The 17,737-nt window shown below is 34.6% G+C and overlaps 2 protein-coding genes and 1 non-coding gene across 3 annotated transcripts; 2 read left to right on the forward strand and 1 right to left on the reverse strand.

The window, feature by feature from the left end:
- On the forward strand, positions 1 to 1,414 carry LOC145627304 (early nodulin-like protein 9). The gene is made up of 2 exons (XM_081679696.1): positions 1 to 362; positions 739 to 1,414. Exons 1-2 carry the CDS (start codon positions 182 to 184, stop codon positions 1,212 to 1,214), a joined length of 657 nt encoding a protein of 218 aa, XP_081535822.1. The 5' UTR covers positions 1 to 181; the 3' UTR covers positions 1,215 to 1,414.
- A 652-nt stretch (positions 1,415 to 2,066) lies between these two features.
- Positions 2,067 to 2,139, forward strand: TRNAK-CUU (transfer RNA lysine (anticodon CUU)). Its single transcript has one exon. It is a non-coding gene; the product is annotated as a tRNA-Lys (tRNA).
- Positions 2,140 to 2,765: 626 nt separating this feature from the next.
- Positions 2,766 to 16,944, reverse strand: LOC145627305 (protein disulfide-isomerase 5-3-like). Its single transcript, XM_081679697.1, has 15 exons — positions 16,659 to 16,944; positions 15,196 to 15,286; positions 14,385 to 14,479; positions 13,472 to 13,529; positions 12,076 to 12,260; positions 11,199 to 11,256; positions 8,998 to 9,038; positions 8,791 to 8,865; positions 7,694 to 7,750; positions 5,710 to 5,776; positions 5,448 to 5,594; positions 5,053 to 5,277; positions 3,849 to 4,001; positions 3,263 to 3,340; positions 2,766 to 3,182 (listed from the first exon to the last, which is right to left on the reverse strand). Exons 1-15 carry the CDS (start codon positions 16,697 to 16,699, stop codon positions 3,105 to 3,107), a joined length of 1,449 nt encoding a protein of 482 aa, XP_081535823.1. The 5' UTR covers positions 16,700 to 16,944; the 3' UTR covers positions 2,766 to 3,104.
- Between the last annotated feature and the right edge of the window lie 793 nt (positions 16,945 to 17,737).

A 17,737-nucleotide genomic window follows, 5' to 3' on the forward strand; every position in this document is an offset into this window, starting at 1 on the left:
ACATAAACCCATCTACCACTCCAACTCTTTTCATCTCACCAAAGAGTCTTACACTTCATTTTAACTAAACCTCTCTATTTTCGTCGCGCTTTCGGCCACTCTGCCTGTTGCTTAACTCAAGAGCCATATATATAGAGTATAATTTTATTTTATTTTTCTTTCTTTCATTCAATTTAACACCATGGGTAAGAGTTTATTTGTCAATGCGCTCGGGCTTGTTAGTCTTGTACTTCTTATGCAAAGAGGTGATGCAACTACATTTACAGTAGGTGGTTCTAAGGGTTGGTCTGTTCCTTCTGATAATGGTAATGTTTATAATCAATGGGCTGAAAGAATGCGTTTCCAAGTTGGTGATTCTATATGTAAGTCTTCTTTTTTTTAATTACCCTCTATTTCTGTTTTTCTTATGATATACTCTGTTCATCAAATCATATAGTGTACATAATTTATGTGTTTGGAATACAAGTTTAACTATACATGAACTAGTACACTTGTTCACTTACGAAACAATTCTGATTATGTACACTATCAATATATAATAAACTACGATTACAGTAACATCACCTGATAATGTTATCCTATAACTTTCTGCGGCATTATTAGGCCATGTTTTCATACAAACATTATACTATACACCTAAATAATGTATCAATTCAGTCACATAATCATGAATTACATGTTCGAGTTACAAGTTTTGATTAACTAAGAATTGAATGCATGATTTTTTCGATTTCCTAGTGTTTAAGTACCCATCATCAAGCGATTCAGTGCTTGAAGTATCCAAAGAGGACTACAGCAGCTGCACAACAACCTCACCAATAGCCAAGTACACTGATGGCAACACAGAGTTCAAGTTCAGCAAATCAGGCCCTTACTACTTCATCAGTGGTAACAAAGACAACTGTAACAAAAATGAGAAGCTTGCAGTAGTAGTTATGGCAGACAGAAGTGGCAAAAGCTCACCACCTTCGCCTTCGGCCTCTGCACCTTCCCCTGCCCCTACCACCAGCCATGATCAGCAGCCACCTATCGCCTCCCCGCCTATGGATAACGGCACCACCTTAGCTCCTGCAGGTGGTTTAGGTCCATCAGCTGACTTGGCTCCTTCAGCTGAGTCTAACCCACCTAAGAAAAATGGTGCAGCCTCAACTGTCATGAGTTTTGTGGGTGCTTTTGGTGCTTTTGTTGGTTCTTCTGTTATCCTAGCTTTCTGATTGTTCCTCCATGGTTGAAGATATGTATGTATGGTGGAGGATTTTCTTCATTTTTAAATTTATTTTATTTTATTTTATTTTAATTTGTGATAATGAATGTATTTTCTTGTGATTTTGATTCTCAAGAAAGTTGGTATTTTGTGATTATTTGTTGTGTCTGATGAATAAAAGAGGTCATATTGGTCTTGTGATTCTCTCAAGTTGAGGGTTATATACTTAAATGTATAGGCAAAAATAAATGTATTCCATTATATCGTGTGAAATGTACATTTATATTCAATTTTTCTGTCCCCCACTCCCCTCTTTAAACTTTAATAAATTTCATTTATATTATCTTTCTAAAAAAAAGATGATTTAATTTTTAAAACATCAAAATATATAAATAATTGTGTTTACATTTCACAATGCTAAGTTATAATGTACTCATACATATCTAATTTGATACATATGATTTAGACTTCAAACCCTAAGATTTAAGGTAAGAAGCTTACCAAGTGAATGCGTCATCTTATTTATATTAATACATTTATACACCAAACTTGTGTGTATATTATTTTTGTACATGTATATATACACAATTATTTCCTCAATACATGTACAAAAATAATATTACTTCGTATTTGAAAAGGAAGGAATATACGATATTACCCAACTGTATATCGGCATATGATGTATGTTACATGGGTAATTTGTTGCAGAATTACAGTATTGTTACAATGTTACCTGAGGAATATATGCCTTGTGCCCTGAAGTCCTCAACCCAACCGAATTAACAGCAGCAATAGAAACAGGGTAATAAATTGTGCCTTACGTTAGTAAAAATATTTTACAATTTGTAATTTAATCAACAAAGCCCGTCTAGCTCAGTTGGTAGAGCGCAAGGCTCTTAACCTTGTGGTCGTGGGTTCGAGCCCCACGGTGGGCGTTTATTTTTCTTTTCCTTTTCATTCCCATTTTTTTTTTTACACACATGAGACTTTTAGCATCTGCTAATACTACGTCTAATTAAAAACCAGATCATGTTTTTGAAAAGATTGTCTTTTTGAAGCATAACTATATTATGAAAGTTCAACCTTTATCGGAAAGTAGACAAATCGGTTGATTTTTTGTTATAAAACCCCCAAGATCTACAAAGAATAAAAGTTTTGGCAGAGAACAAGTGCTCAGGTAATGTCCACAATGAGGCTAAAGATGACGATCTTGGTGTAGCATGATTAATATAGTCAGCTGTAAACAAACATTGCGACTAGTACGACAGCATTTTCAAGCGGACTAAAAAAAAATAGTTTTGAGAGAAGAATATCCCTGTTAACCTACCTATTCGAAAAGAAAATTAGAAGAAATTGGACTCACAGGGTAGCCTTGGCAGTCCTCTAGATAGAATAATGGCGGACCTGCTCTAGAAAATGAAGCTTCGGCAAAACTAAAATAAAGCTTAGGAGAGGGGTTTTTTTTTTTTTTATAATATAGATAATGTATCTGTTTGTAATCTATGATAAGTCTGTTTTAAGGACATGGAAAGAAATCTCCGAAAGGTTTCAGATCTCCCTGTGCAAGCCAAAAGATGTGGAGCTCCAATTCCACTAGATTCAGCGTACATTATTTTTCATTACCAATAAGGTAAAATTTGAATAATTCACAAATTCTAGAGCAATCAAAGCGACTGTGTCTCAGGGAATTCATGAAATTTCTCAAAAGAAAAAGAGATAGAGAAGTCCAGAACTCCAGATGTTTGTCGATCATTCCTATACACACTGTTTGCAGCCTGCTGCACAGTCAATATTTCTACACCTGAATTCCAAATGTTCGAGCAATGAGGAAGACTGCATCTGCAACACTAGAGCCTATTCCGCCACAGGGGGGAAAAAGAGAGATAAACTCACTTTCCTATCAAAAATTTTTGCCTAACTCAACTTTTTTTATCAGCCGCAATGTGTTGTGCAGAATTGAATCTAAGATCCCAGCTACCTGAAACAGAACAAATAACTTCATGAAGAAGTGAAACAAGAGTTTCATTAACGAGGAAGGAAATGAACAAGAACACTAACCGTGAAAACACCCCCAATAATAGCACAAATGTTGGTAAGGAAGTGTGAAAAAGATCGGGGATTTTCTGTTATCAACACCTGTTTGAAAAGAAAAGGGTTAAAGGTGCCAAGTTCAACATATAGAAGCACAACTAGATTAGGCTCGTGCGATGCACGATTTTAACAATTATTTTAGTTTTTTGTGTGTAATATATATGTACGTAGTATAAATAATTTAAGCAAATCTAATAAATAGATAAATTAACAAAGAGTGGAAACCCCAATTCATATAATCTGTATAAAATATACGGAATAGGAGAAAAGATATGTGTATAAAAAAAAATGAATTAGTATGACCTTCTTTTGATTTCTCCAATGGAAATTGTGTAATTAGTCAATTAAAATATAAAAAAAATGTTAGGAAAATGTATAATTAATTTACCATTTTCAAACTTTGATTTATGTTGAAAAAAAAAATAGTGATGTCATTATTAGTTTTGGCGGGAAAATTTTTAAGGTTGACATGTGGATAATAATGATATCAGCGGTAATTCTTTAGTTATATTTATAGATTTGCACTCCTATTTCCATAGTAAGGAGGACGGACCTGCATGGGAGAGAGCTCAAAGTGAAATTTGGCGACAGGGATGTCATGACTCTGAATCAAACTACTGTGCGCAGTATATTCATACTCCTCTAATAATGTATGTTCGTTAGGCGATCGCACTTCTGTTTTTACCACTTGAAGATAATGCTCAATCTGCAGTTATCAAAAAATTAGTTGTTGCCAAGAAGAGAAATACAAAGAAAAGTATGAAAGAAAGAGCCATTATAAATTTATAAGAACTATAGCGCCAAACAATATCACAGCACTATTCCACATTAAATATATATATATAAAAAAAAAATTAAAAAAAACAGGTCCCATTCATTGACTTTCTATATATGGAGCACATTATAAATTTATAATCGAGTAGTCCAGCCCAAAAATTATTGATTTGGGCTTAGCAAATACTAACCTACCAGAATAATTTAAATTTGAGTATTAATTACATTAAAGCCTGGGATAAAAGATTAAGGCTTGAGCTTCAAGCCCCAAAACACTGATCCACTTCAGTGTCAGTAGCTCTCATTTGGCCTTACTATACAACTAGTTATTGGCCCGGGCGATGCCCTGGGTCATTATAAATTTATTACTTTAATCGAACTATATATTTTTTGGCTTGTTTGTCATTGAGAGCTTAAGTGGTGTTTTTTTTTTTTAATTAATTTATTTATTTAATATGATAGCTTAAGTAGTTTGTTTCTTGTATGAGTTGGTTTGATTATAAGAATAATTTTTTTACATTAAAATCATAAAAATATGATAAATCAAATCTTTATAAATTTGATGTCAAAATATATACTACTCCATAATGCACAAAAATCTTTTACTCTATGATTACAATTTGATTAGTTAATGCTCAAAGGGAAATTGTTATGCATATGAAGAGTTTATCAATTAAACTTAATATAAATACATGAAAGTTAATGCATAGAGTTTTTCAATAATTAATGCATGGTATGATTTGGCGACGACACATCATATGCCAAATGGCAAAATTGTTGACACATGGCAAAACATCATGTCTTGCCATGAGTTTTAATATATATAACAATGAATGCCCCATTAATAATTCATGTTGCCATGAACAGCGATTAAGTTGCCCATATCACCTAAAATTTTCTAAATTGCCTACACAATTGCCAGTAGCTGCAAGGAAATCGGAGTTATAGACAGATAAGACAAACAGAGATAGCTAGAAACTCACCGTAACCATTGAATTTGAGGCCTCGTCTTGGTTGATATATGATTTACCACTCAATCGATCATGGCTTGCACCAAGATAAGGTATGATCCTTTGGACATCAGTCATAACCCTGGGTGAAATTCTCTTACCAAATGAAAGGTGGGTAATGACATGAGACATGTTCATCTTAGATGAATCAAATGAATGTGATCCAGAATGAGCAGAGACAATAAGGTTTCCAGGAACCTGCAAGGTACAGCAATAACACCAATCTGATCAGAAAAAAACATATGGTCCAATTTAAGTAGAGAAACCAAGGAACAGCAATACATCAAATAATCATACATCATGACATATAGCAAACCAGAATATGCATACAACTATAGTTTCAGGGCTGAGTAGATAAGTTCAATTACCTTCTTAACACGGACAAATCCTTCAATTCTACAGCCACCTGAAGGTGGTGCAAGCCTCTTTATGTTCTGAGTCTTATTGCTAGACTTATCTTCAAGAGCCAGAGTTTGGTTTCCCAATGGGATTGCTGAAACCAGAGATTCCATAAACTACAGAAAAAGATGGGGAAATGAGAAGAATTAAATGCAATTACTAGGCAACAAAAAAGCCAAGGAAAAATAAAGGCCAGAACGGGTGTCCATTCGACAAACAAAATCTTATTACCTTAACAAGAGTATCAGTGTCACGATCCCCATAGTAAGATTCGTGTTCGTGATGTCCATGCTCATTCCTATTAGAAACAAATTGAATTAAAATGGGGAATTTGGGAAACTGAGATAAGCCAGATAACAAAGGAACTCAACACTGGCATACAGTGGTGGTCATTACAGATAGATGAACAAGAAACAATTTATATTGCTTTGGATCAGATTCATCAGAATTATAAGAGTACCTAGTCGATCCCACAGCGAAGTCCAGAGAAATTATGTACTCAGCTTATAATATTATCGAGGATTTTCTAAAAGTCCTAAAGAAGAGAAAGTTTTGTACTTTTGTTTATTAAACAGCATTTGACACCATTTTTCAGGAGTTAATTGTAATAGATTAACATTAGGGAGGGCAATTTGGGAAACTTAGTACTTTTAGGTTAGTAGTCACTTGACCTTAGTATAAATAGGGATAATATATGCAGTAGGATGGCATGTGAATTATGAGGAAAAATGTTGAGAGTAATAACCTCAATTTACTAGGAGAGTGATAACCTAAAGTTATCAAGAGAGTGATAGCCTTAAGCTATTAATCTATCCTTTTGTACCCAAATTCTGCCACTATTAATCTAAATTATCAAGCTTTTATCTCTTAATTAGTCTTTAAATCAGAAAATACTAAGTCAGTCCATAACAATTGGTATCAGAGCAGGCGGTCTTGTGGGCTGCCGTTGACTGGAACCACCAGTCCGTACCACCGCATTTTAAAAATTAAAAAAAAAAAAAGCAGTTTGCTGGAACAGATGGCGAACGACTCATGAAGAAATGGATTCATGAGGAATTTAAATACATTTCCCTTAAAAGGGAGCAAGGAATTTCAGATCCCGAGGAGGAGAAGAGAATCCGGCAGGAGCTTCAAATTCACGAATTCAATGGAAGAAACTCAAATGACTGGATCTTCCAAATGGAGGATTACTTTCATTTTTTCCAGTTGAATGAAGAGGAGAAGCTCAAGGTTGCCGTCATCGGGCTTGGCGGCGAAGCATTGCAATGGTTCGAATGTGAACACAGGTGGCTACCATTCAATGGGTGGCAGGGATTGAAGGTTCAGTTGGTCCGTCAGTTCCGTTTGACGACGACACAATTTGATTTCTGTTGTGGTCCCTGGTCCAGCAGCGAGGTAGTACACCTGAAGAGTCAAGGGGAGCAAGACCCGGTGGGGTGTGGATCTCGCAGTAGGGCGGAGGGTTTCACACACAACCCTACTGGAGTTGTATGTGAGACAGGCCGTGATGGGAGACGTGGTTGTTCAGGAAACTTTGACAGCGAATTGGGTTGCGGATTTGAGAGTTTTGCGGGAAAACTTATATCTGGTGGAAGGATTGATGATTTCGGTGATGGGTTTTCCGGTGGAGGTCAGGGTGGAGTCAACAGTGAATTTGGCGTCGAAGCTCGTGAAGTTTGGGTGGATTTTAGTACCGTGCAAAGGGCTGAAGTTGATACACATCACTTCAAGGGGTAGGTAAGAAATATACACACGCCCCAAAGAGGATATTCCCTTTTCTGAAATAAAAAGCTAACAAAGCTCATTCGTGATGATCTAGTACTAACAAGCAGGTCAACTCAAGTACTCAACAACAAAAGGGCTTCTACCAGGCAGTTATCTAGCTGCTTTACAGATAGCAAGTTAGCAGATCAATCCTTAGTTCCCAGATAAATGGGTTAACTGAAATTTAAGTCCTTGTGGGAGAGAGGAGGTATTAAGTCTGAAGTGATAGGGGTTTAAGAAGGAAGTAAAGAGAAAATTAACTATTACAGAGAAAATTAATAAGTTAATAAAATTTGCATATATGACAGATTCTAGCATGGGAAGGGGGAAAAATAAGCACTAAAAACCTAGAACTTTCTTTTACACTATTTTAGAGTTTGACTTGGTGGTGTGCTGTGACATGTAAGATTATGAAAATGGCAGTAATAAATGAGAATCAAATTTAGCTTACTTCACATCGCTTCCTTTACGGAAAACTCTGATAGAAGGATAGCCTTGCACATGATGCCTGAAAATTTTCCATGAAGACAATATTAATGCAACAAAAAGCTAGGAGCAACAACTAAGTGATAAAAACAACCAATCAAACATCTATGATACAATTTTGGCAGCTCTGGGAAAATTATGTAGAGACTGAAGTCTTTGCAAGAATTTTTCAACTGTTAAAGAAATTTTGAGCTCTACGGCTTGGAGAGACCCTGGCCTTCCTAGTTCCTAGAAGATGAATCTCTCTTTTAGAGCTTTGTATTTTATATACAGGTAATGTTTTTTTCTTTGCAATATAACCATTTACTTACTGAGGTGAATACTTCAGAGGCTTTCAAAACTGGCAGGGAAGAGAAAATTGAACTGAAGAATAAAATAAATAAATAAATAAAAATTAAAAATAAAAACCTACAAATGTCATTGCAAAGGGCATTAAAGCAAGAACCACAGCATGAAATGGCAGGAATTAAGATTTTAGTCTTTAGAGAGCCAAAGTTCTTGATTTTGGTGGTAGCACAGTAATCTTTTTTCCCCGACCAAATGTTGGAAAAAAAGTCATGAGAGGCATCCACATAAATTTAAAATTAAAAGTCTTTTCTCCTAAAAACTAAATCACTGGAAGAGGATTCTTGTTGGGGATCAAAGTGGCATGAACACTTTTGCTCTTGTAACAATGAAACAAAAGCACATCCCCACATTCTGAGAGCTGATCACAGACAAACAAGTTACATTTCCCCCATCCCTTCTTAATTAATTCTGACAGCTTATACAGTATAGAAACTTGAACAACCAAATGGATAACAATCTGCAGCATGTTTCATACATCTCATACTCGTCTCAAAAATTCAAACTCAAAATTCAAGACTCAAACTACCAACTGCTTCACGTTTATAACAGAGGTGAACAAAAAACATTTATTAACACATGGACAAAACAAAAAATGTGTTCTGCTGGTAAAAACAGTCACGTAGTAGTTAAAAGGATCATTTAATATTTCCACGTACTTTCAGACATCAGTTCATCACCATGATATCCATAGAAAAGAAATATGTGGTACTATACCTCCTACACAAATCAACTTGTACAGTGCAGTCAACTTTCCCCAAAAGAATGCGCCCATCAGCTTCAGGGTCATGTCTGCAACAAAAATAAGAGACTCATGTTGAAAGTTATAACCAAGCACAACCTTATGGACGGATATTATACTGAGAAATGTTCCAGTGACTAATCATCATGAATTAAGAAGAAAAGAAAAAATAAACAGCATACCTCTCTCTCACAATCATCGCTACCTTTTCCCATGAAGGTTTCTGCAAGGAAAATTGAAAATGATATATTATCAATGTGCTCCAGCAGAGAATATTGTCGAACAAGTGCAATATAGTGCAAATGATGAATTCAGATGCATAGTTGTAGTAGACATTGGACATAGCAGTATATATCCATTTTAGGTTCTTCCAATTCCGGGATGTTGTGAATTTAGTAATACTTGGATAGTTGGATGGAGTTAAGTACACCTAAAGCATGGTATTATTTCAAGAGCATCAATTTGACAATAACATTATTTCACTTATGAGCAGTACTATCTTCAGTTCAAACCAGTTAATGTTAGTTCTAGAGGTCTTACAGAGTTTTGGGTATCCTTAATGTCAATAACTAACAGGTTTTAACATTTTGTTTTAGAAAAATTTTGTTTTAGAAATTGTACTCGACAAACAGGCTTGTGAAAAATAAGCATGTCACCATACATTGGTTTTGAAGACACTCCTTCGTTTCATATTAATCACAGTGTTTTCCTTTTTCATTTGTTTCGTATTAACTGCAACACTTCCTTATTGGTAAGGACCCACTATTAAATTATTACTCTCCCACTAACCCCACTAGCACAAATATTTTATAATTTCTCTCTCCTAACAATTAAATATATCCCAACTAACTATACTTTATATATTCCCCCTTTGGTCCCACCATATAATTTTCCTACAACTTTGTGCAATGCCTAGTGTTGCGATTATTACAAAACAGAGGGAGTAATATGGGGCCTCTCAATCAGTCCTGATTTATCTGATATAAGGATGTATAGATCTTGACTTCCAAGGATCCTGTCTACAGCAAGATATATACTGGGCTACTTCTTTGTGGTCAAACAGTCAAGAGTTTAACACTTTTTAGTTGGCTAACTAACATGCACCAACGGCAGTAGAGACTAGAGACCAAGACCCTAGCTCAGTCACTTATATGTAAGTCAAACATGGTTGCCATGGCCTAAAGCCTTACCACTTTTAGTTCGATGACCAGATTACAAAAGTCAACTAGATGGGACTTAAGGAACAAACAGCCAAAGACTAATGGCAATCTGAGTTTCCACCCTGCAGAAATAAAATGTGGTGCAATTTTTGTACTATAGTCCCAACAATGATAAGATCCAGTGCTTTACTATTCTGGATAATATGCACACAAACATACTTGCATACGAAGTCTATTACCGATTTTCGTCCAATATTCCAATTGCATCCCAAAGAAATAAATGGGGCAATTATTGTTGTACTATAGTCCCAACAATGGTGTTATTCAGTGCTTCAATAATCGGGATAACATGCTCTCAAACATACTTACCTTCGTAGTCATATTACTGATTATCTTCCAATTCCATCCCAAACACATAAATGGTTCAATTGTTGCTGTACTTTGATCCCAATAATGATGTTATCCAGTGTTTTACTACTCTGGATAACAAGCTCACAGACATACTTGCATTCAAAGTCTTTAACCGACTATTATCCACAGAGAGGTGCATGATCAATTGTAACAAAACCGTTTACAATACAATGTTCCAGACTAGGAAACTTATAAGTGAATATCAAACTACAGCCTTCAGCATGGTCCTTCAGTAACTTTTATCGCAGAGCACACCCAAGTAACTTTTAAAAACTGGTCTCTCAGTATGGTCAAATACATTTTCTGTCTAGTAGCCCTTTATTTAAATCAAACCTGGTCAAAGCTTCAACCATAACATTTTCAAGCCCAAGGCTTCAACAACTTAACTTTTCAACAAAAAAAAAAAAATTGGTCCCTTTCAATTAAAAATTTGTAAGAAAGGTAGACAGATAGCTCAAACAAAGACTGGAGTCAACACTCTATCTAAACATTTAACACAGATGCTGGTATGCAGGCAATTTATGAAGAACAAATGACACTCCTCCATCTCGCTATAAATATTGCTTTACAGCATCAAGCATCAATTAACGAGGTGATAGGAATTAATGTTTATCAGAATATTCTGCCTTTTAACGTTTTTAATTTACTTGGAAGTTGATATAGATTATCAAGCAGATATATTAATAAGGATAGGGTATATAGGTAAAAAGATTGTCAAACATTGCTTTTGTATTGTAGAGCAAAAATTACTTTTGAGGCAAGAAAAATAATGTTTTCTCAAAACAACACTAATTGCAAGATGGAAGGAGTACCAGTCTTTTGCTCCAGTAGCACCATGGAGCATAAAAATTAACTACCAAAATATCATGCCTGCAAAAAGAAAAACTTAATGTCAACCAACTGAAATTTCTCTAATGGGTCATCAAGTGAGCAACAAACATGCTAGACAAGAAATTTTTAAATTATTATTGACACTAAATTATAGTAGTGTCATCAATCATATTAGGGGCCGTAGTTTATGAAGCAAAAAGAGAAAAAATAATAAAGCAAGGGAAGGAAAGAAAGCAAAGCCTTTAACCCTTATATTGTGGTACCGGAATTAGAATAAAAATTTCTGGGGTAGTGTTTAATTTACAGCTATTGAAGAAAGGGAAACAAACTATTTTTATAACTCTTCCCAAACATACCAACCAATGGCTATGTCCACCCCTTGGTTCTTGGCTAGCTTCCTCTGTTAAACAATCAGAAGCTCAACACCTTTTTGAACAACACTTAGTCCCTTCTGCCATGCACTAGCCTTATCATCATTTTCACATCTACTTCAAAATAACCTGCTTCATTCCCCCCTCCACTTAAAAATTGAGACTTTAACTAATTGTACAAAACCATCAAAATTTGGAGTGAGGAACCATATTGGTCCAACCTCACTATAGCAAGGTCAGTGAAGCACAGAAGTCAAGAAAGAAGAGCATAGAGATAACAGACAAGGAAATGAGTAGAGAGGTTTTTGGGGTGATTTATCATGCCAAATAATGCAAACTTTATGAACTTAAATAATAGAGGATTGAAGGTGCTTTGTCCTCTTTTTCATTCTTGAATACCTCTATAACAAACGATCTTTAAATTAAACAAAAGGAATGAACAGAACCTTAAAAGAACATAAAACTAATTATATTGAATAGAACTCACTCTTGTGCAGCTCTTTCAAAATTTTGCCCATTTAAAACAAGGGAACCTTCACCATAGTCTTCCTCACCATCATCATCATGCTTAATGAGATGTGTAGTGGCTCCGGATAGAAACTCAGGGCCTATTGGTCTCAAATGCGAATCTATTGAAAACTTGCGGATTGTTTTTGTTATATTCAACCTGTTCTGCAAATCAAATATCATAACTTTAGACAACTCAAAATGTATTTGAAAATGATTTAAAAAAAAGAAGAGTTGAGAGTATAATAATTGTAGGACATAAAAGAGATTTAGCAGCTATCCACCCATAAGAACCACGGACAATTTTTTAACAAATCACCTAGTACCAAAGCATAGTTTCAGCACCTAAGTTACATGGACTCGGGAACGGGTGTCAGACACTTGGACACGCTGGCAAGTTCCAAAATTTTAGGACATGGGAACTCTGTCCAATATTTGGATACGGGTGCGGGAACATTTACAAATCAACTTTATACGGAGTATTACAAAAGCTTCAATATTTTCATTAATATCCAATAAAATTATACTTCGTATATTAGCTGTAATTTATAAAAGCTACTTTCTAAAAAGTAAAAACAATTAAACCAATCCTTCTTTCTACAAAATAGAAAAGCCAGTAGCCCAATCCCTTAGACCCTTAACTGGACGCCACCCACTTTAGATTAAATTTTAAAAGATCTGGTATCTAATGACAAACTACTACTCCCTCCGTCCCATAATATAGTTTCTGTTTTCCTATTTTGGAGATCCGAAATGTTATTACCATTAGATCAGTAATCCAGAATGCAAGGACTGCTTGTTAATTAACAAATATTAAGAAGCACATGCAATTTGATGAGCCACTTTAATTTTTTGTCCATTAAAGCAGTATAATAAAATGCCAGTTGTCAAAGAAGAGTAAAGAAGAGTTAATGTTGAGAAAACCAAGTGCTAAATTGGTTGCTGTCTAATACTATTAGGTTAATAGTCTTTAGTTTTATTAAAAATACAGAGAGAGGGAAAAGGAACAGGCAGGCAGATTTTGGAGTGAATCCTTAGGAGAGTTGTGACCTCAAGTCACCGGGAGAGTCGTGACCTCTAGTCAGTAGTCACTAATGCCTAAAGTTGCTAGCTTGTACAAGCCTTTTCAATATTTTCAATAAAAGATTCGATCTTTTCTCTCTGTCTTCTGTGTTAATTGTGTGTGTGTGTGAGTCCAGCAAGCTTTATTCCATTACAGTTGGACGTAGAATTATTATACTCTTTTCATGCCCAAGCAAGAAAGACAACCCCTACAGTCTTCATTGCTGGATTCATATGATTGCAGAAAGCTTTTTTTAAAAAAAAATTCATAAAGCATAAATATCAATGGGAAGCAATAGGATGATAGTAATTACCGTCCCCAACACATCGCTCACATCCACAGAAGCAAATTCACAAGAGAGTGCCGGAAAGCTACAAAAAGATATTATGAAATATGTCAGCATAAAGCGTTACTAATCAACATTTATAAGAAACATATAAAAGAACGAAAAAGCAAAGGATCCTTTGGCAAGATAAAGCTTAAATTGTCAAAGTTAACAGCATGCTAAAGCAACCTAAACCTAAGAGATAAAACCTTGAGTAGTACCAAGAAATGACACAAACAGCAAGAACAATAAGAAATAGAAACTTCCACAGATAAACCTAGTAGCAGTGAATAGGAGAAAGTCGTTCTTTTATTTCTGTGTGAATATTGGATAACTTGGTTGTCCCGCCAGATTCATATAAACCCTCCACAGGCTTAACATAATAACAAATTCCAGTGCCAATCTGAAAGTAATCATTATATTTAGCTTGAAAAAAACTCCATTAAGCTTTATGTACAGTATTAATTTAAGACTTCAGGTCATATCTGTTTTTTTGGACACCATTGGTATTAAGCTATAATATTTCTTATTATTGATTGGCTCAAGGAGCATGCAAAGAGCAAAAACAAGTTACGAGAGTAAAACGAATATACTCTAAAAATATCTAATATTTCTATCAAAGTGCTTTCTAACTTTAGGATAGGTAGATATGCGAAATTACATACACCAAATGTACTCGTCAGGATATCGCCCAAAAACCTTGAAAAGCAGCAGCATGAAACAAGAATATAATGCAGATGTAAGCAACAATTAAGAATACGATTCAAGTCCGGTTTGCACAGTTAATTATATATAAGAAAAATATATATAGAAAAAGAGAGAGAGAGAGAGAGAGAGAGAGACAGAATCTGAAAGAAGTAGAACAAACTGATTAATATAGTTGGTTCCTGTTTTATCCTACCTCATATTGAAATCAATGCGTAAGAATTCTCCATCAGGACTCTTGTCAACTACCACAGATGTTGAGGTGCTGAGAGCCAAGTAACTACTTAGCTCCTGCAAAGATATCATATACGTTGTTATCAGTCACACATTAGACAGCTGGAATAGACTTACTGGCTTGGTGGGGGGGGGGGGGGGAGATAGAAAAGGCTGACATAATATTTCCATTAAATTATGAAAATTACTAACTTTCTATTTAATTTTTCACAATAGATGACTTTTGTTTTGTATTATATCAGAATTGATGCAGTTAATGTTGGCCTCAGGAAAATACATTGCCTCATTCAAAGGTAGGGTATTAAGGCCCTGCATAGCTTGAGCCACTTGCATATCCATGGCTCATAGCAGTACTTCTGCTGCAGCTTATCTCACTTTGACACACCAATTATGTTACATAACTTATGCAATAAAGCCCATAATCACCGATTGGAGTTTGCGAGCCAAGCAACTTTATGAAAGTGTCACAGTTTTAGCTCAAGTAATTAGACAAGCTAGAGCATCAGCCTGGACTATTAGTTATTAGTTACAAAATGACAGAATGTCAGACTACTCAGATCTCAACCATTTCAAGACTAAAACCTTCATGGGCCTCAAAAATTCAAGTTTAAGCATGCAACTATTCAGCTAGCCAGACTTGCCTCACTCCATAAAAGCAGACCATACTGAACATCTTGGATGAGGGGTAAAGAGAAGAAAAAAAACAATGTCCGTCTTGAGGAAAATGTGAACATGATTGCAAAAATTAAGGATACCAGTCAAGAGCTACTTACCATCCCAAACAAAAAAATTATGGCAAGGGCAGCTACTATGGACAATCCTGCACCTGACAATGATGCCTCTGTTAAATCTCTCGGAATTTTTCTGCGTGCAAAATGGAGAAAAGATCAGTTAAACAGGTAAAATTACAGATACTAACCTCTAGGACTCAATGTTATTTTAAGCATTGTAACTTTTACCACAAACCTAGTTCGCCCCTGATAAATTTCTCCCACAAAAAACAATATAAACATTCTCTAAATGCCTCAACATTTCATCCTAAGGCATGCTTGGATTAGAGGTAATGCATTAAAGGGCAACATAAGTAAAATAAAAGAGAGTAGTGATAGCGATAAAGGGGATGAGGTAAGCGGTAAAGAGAATAAGGTAGTGGCTTTATAAAAAAGAAAGAGGCAGGGAAGAGCGATGGAGGGAATTATTCCCCTCATCATGGGGATCATAGTTACCCACCACCACCATACGATAACTGTTACCTCCAAAGTGAAGGTAATAGTCATTTCCTACTTCCCTTCTCATCACACCACAATCACTAATGTCCCCCTTACACACCTTCATTTTCTTTATTTGACTTTTAATACCCTCCAAATGCACTAACCCAAATCGAAGCATGCCCTTAGCAAAGATTTCACTAAGATACATGATGTTTAGTGTATTTCTAGAGAGAAAGAAACAAATTTCTCTTTAACTTTATACTCCAATATCCCTTGAGTTTTAATACACTAACAAAGATGTTCCCTCTCAAATTACAAAAAAAAAAACAAAAAATAAATAAATAAATAAATAAACATTACGACAATGAAAGACAATAAGTTGTCAAACTTTTAGATATATTTCTTTTTTTGTAAACAAGAATAAATAAGGAGTAAATACACAAATTGTTGTAATACTGAAGAATTGAACTATAATTTAACATACTAATATTTCAGATTAGCGGGAGTAATGATGTTCATATTCCATAGCCAATTTGTGAAGCAAAACTAGAGCATGCATCTTCACTGCTCACTAAGAAAAAACCAGAACAACACGAATCGACAACTACAGACAATCAAACTAAGAATAAGGAATTCAAATAATCCTTACAACAAAGATATTCTAATATAATCTCAAAATCCAATACAATTTACAGTCCAAATTGATCTAAGTTTGAATTTTCAAATTACAAGTCCATCAATCATATCAATAATGCATCCACTCAAATGCTCGAAAATTCAACCTTCCATAACAATTTCCTCTTTAAACACTCAAAATTCTATAAACAAAATCAAAATAAAATCAATATCAAGCTCCATTAAGCTACTCAAATGTCAAAATTCAGAGCACAAACAACAACAATTAATGATGAAAGAACCATACACATTACAAATCAGGTTAAAAATGCAAATCGCAGAACAATAAATCAAAAACTCATAAAATTATCAAATTTCAATTAAAATTAGAACAGGAGAAGAAATCTAACCGATAAAAATCGACGGATTTGAGCTTGCTAGAAGAAATCATGATGCTCGGACAATAAATTGGCTAAAAAATTGAGGAAATTGGGAATTGAGAATGAAAATTAGGGATCTGGTGAGAGAAAATTGAGGAGAGAGAGAGAGAGAAAGGAAGGAGATCTCAAGGGAAAAAATGGAGCTTGGGTATCTCACTCTTTGTGAGATGAGATGAATAGTGTTAAGCGCACGTCATGCATTTAGCAGCTACGGCAGCGTGTATTTTATGGCTGGTTGCTCTATTTGATGTCGATAGTTGCGCACCACTCCCTGGAAATTTTTATTTGGTCCGTGGAAAAATAAATTAATAATGTAGTTTTATCACTTTTATGACGACATCAGCTACTTGTTGACTCGGAATAAAATCAAATTACTACTTCTGTTAACTTTTATTTGCAACTTTAGAATATTTTATGTCTCACAAATAATACCCCAAAGTTGCAAATAAAAGTTAACGGAGATAGTATAAAAAGTAAATATTAATAAAATATACTAATACATTTAGATGATTCAAACAAGATTTCACTTGATTTTCTTTCTCCGTTGTTTTTAATTGACACCGTTTGACTTTTACATTATTCACATAACATGTTTTGACTCGTTTTTATGGTTTATAGATACGATAAAACAAATTCATGTGGGATCTTGTTTGAATCGATTCAATGTATACGGAGTATTTTATTAATATCTACTTTATTAATTTTATAATATTGTAATTAGAGATATTAATCATTAAAAACATGTGTTAGCAAGCGTGATAATAGAAGGGTGTCAACTTCGTCTAAAAAAAATCTTAGCAATATATTTTCATTGTTGTAAAACAGATTATATTTTAAGAATATATTTTTGGTTTATAGTTGTCCAATTGTGAATTTTTTTATATACAATAATTACTATTTATTAATATGGAATATGTATATAAAAAAAAGTAATATTACTTTAGTAAATGATTTATTTCCTTAATTAATAGTTTTTTTTTAAAAAAAATAAATAACTAAGGACACACCAAGAGATGACACGTGTCACTGCTAGTGCTTTTTTTTTGATA

This window comes from Chenopodium album, chromosome 4 (genome assembly GCF_948465745.1).
Source record: "Chenopodium album chromosome 4, dcCheAlbu1.1, whole genome shotgun sequence".
NCBI classification, from domain to species: Eukaryota; Viridiplantae; Streptophyta; class Magnoliopsida; order Caryophyllales; family Amaranthaceae; genus Chenopodium; species Chenopodium album.

Coding starts and splice junctions, on each gene's coding strand:
- LOC145627304 (XM_081679696.1), top strand. CDS start 182: ATGGGTAAGAGTTTATTTGTCAATGCGCTCGGGCTTGTTAGTCTTGTA. Junction 363..738: donor CCAAGTTGGTGATTCTATAT/GTAAGTCTTCTT, acceptor TCGATTTCCTAG/TGTTTAAGTACCCATCATCA.
- LOC145627305 (XM_081679697.1), bottom strand. CDS start 16,699: ATGATTTCTTCTAGCAAGCTCAAATCCGTCGATTTTTATCG. Junction 12,261..13,471: donor TGAGCGATGTGTTGGGGACG/GTAATTACTATC, acceptor TTTGATTTGCAG/AACAGGTTGAATATAACAAA. Junction 3,183..3,262: donor TTATTGGGGGTGTTTTCACG/GTTAGTGTTCTT, acceptor GTTCTGTTTCAG/GTAGCTGGGATCTTAGATTC.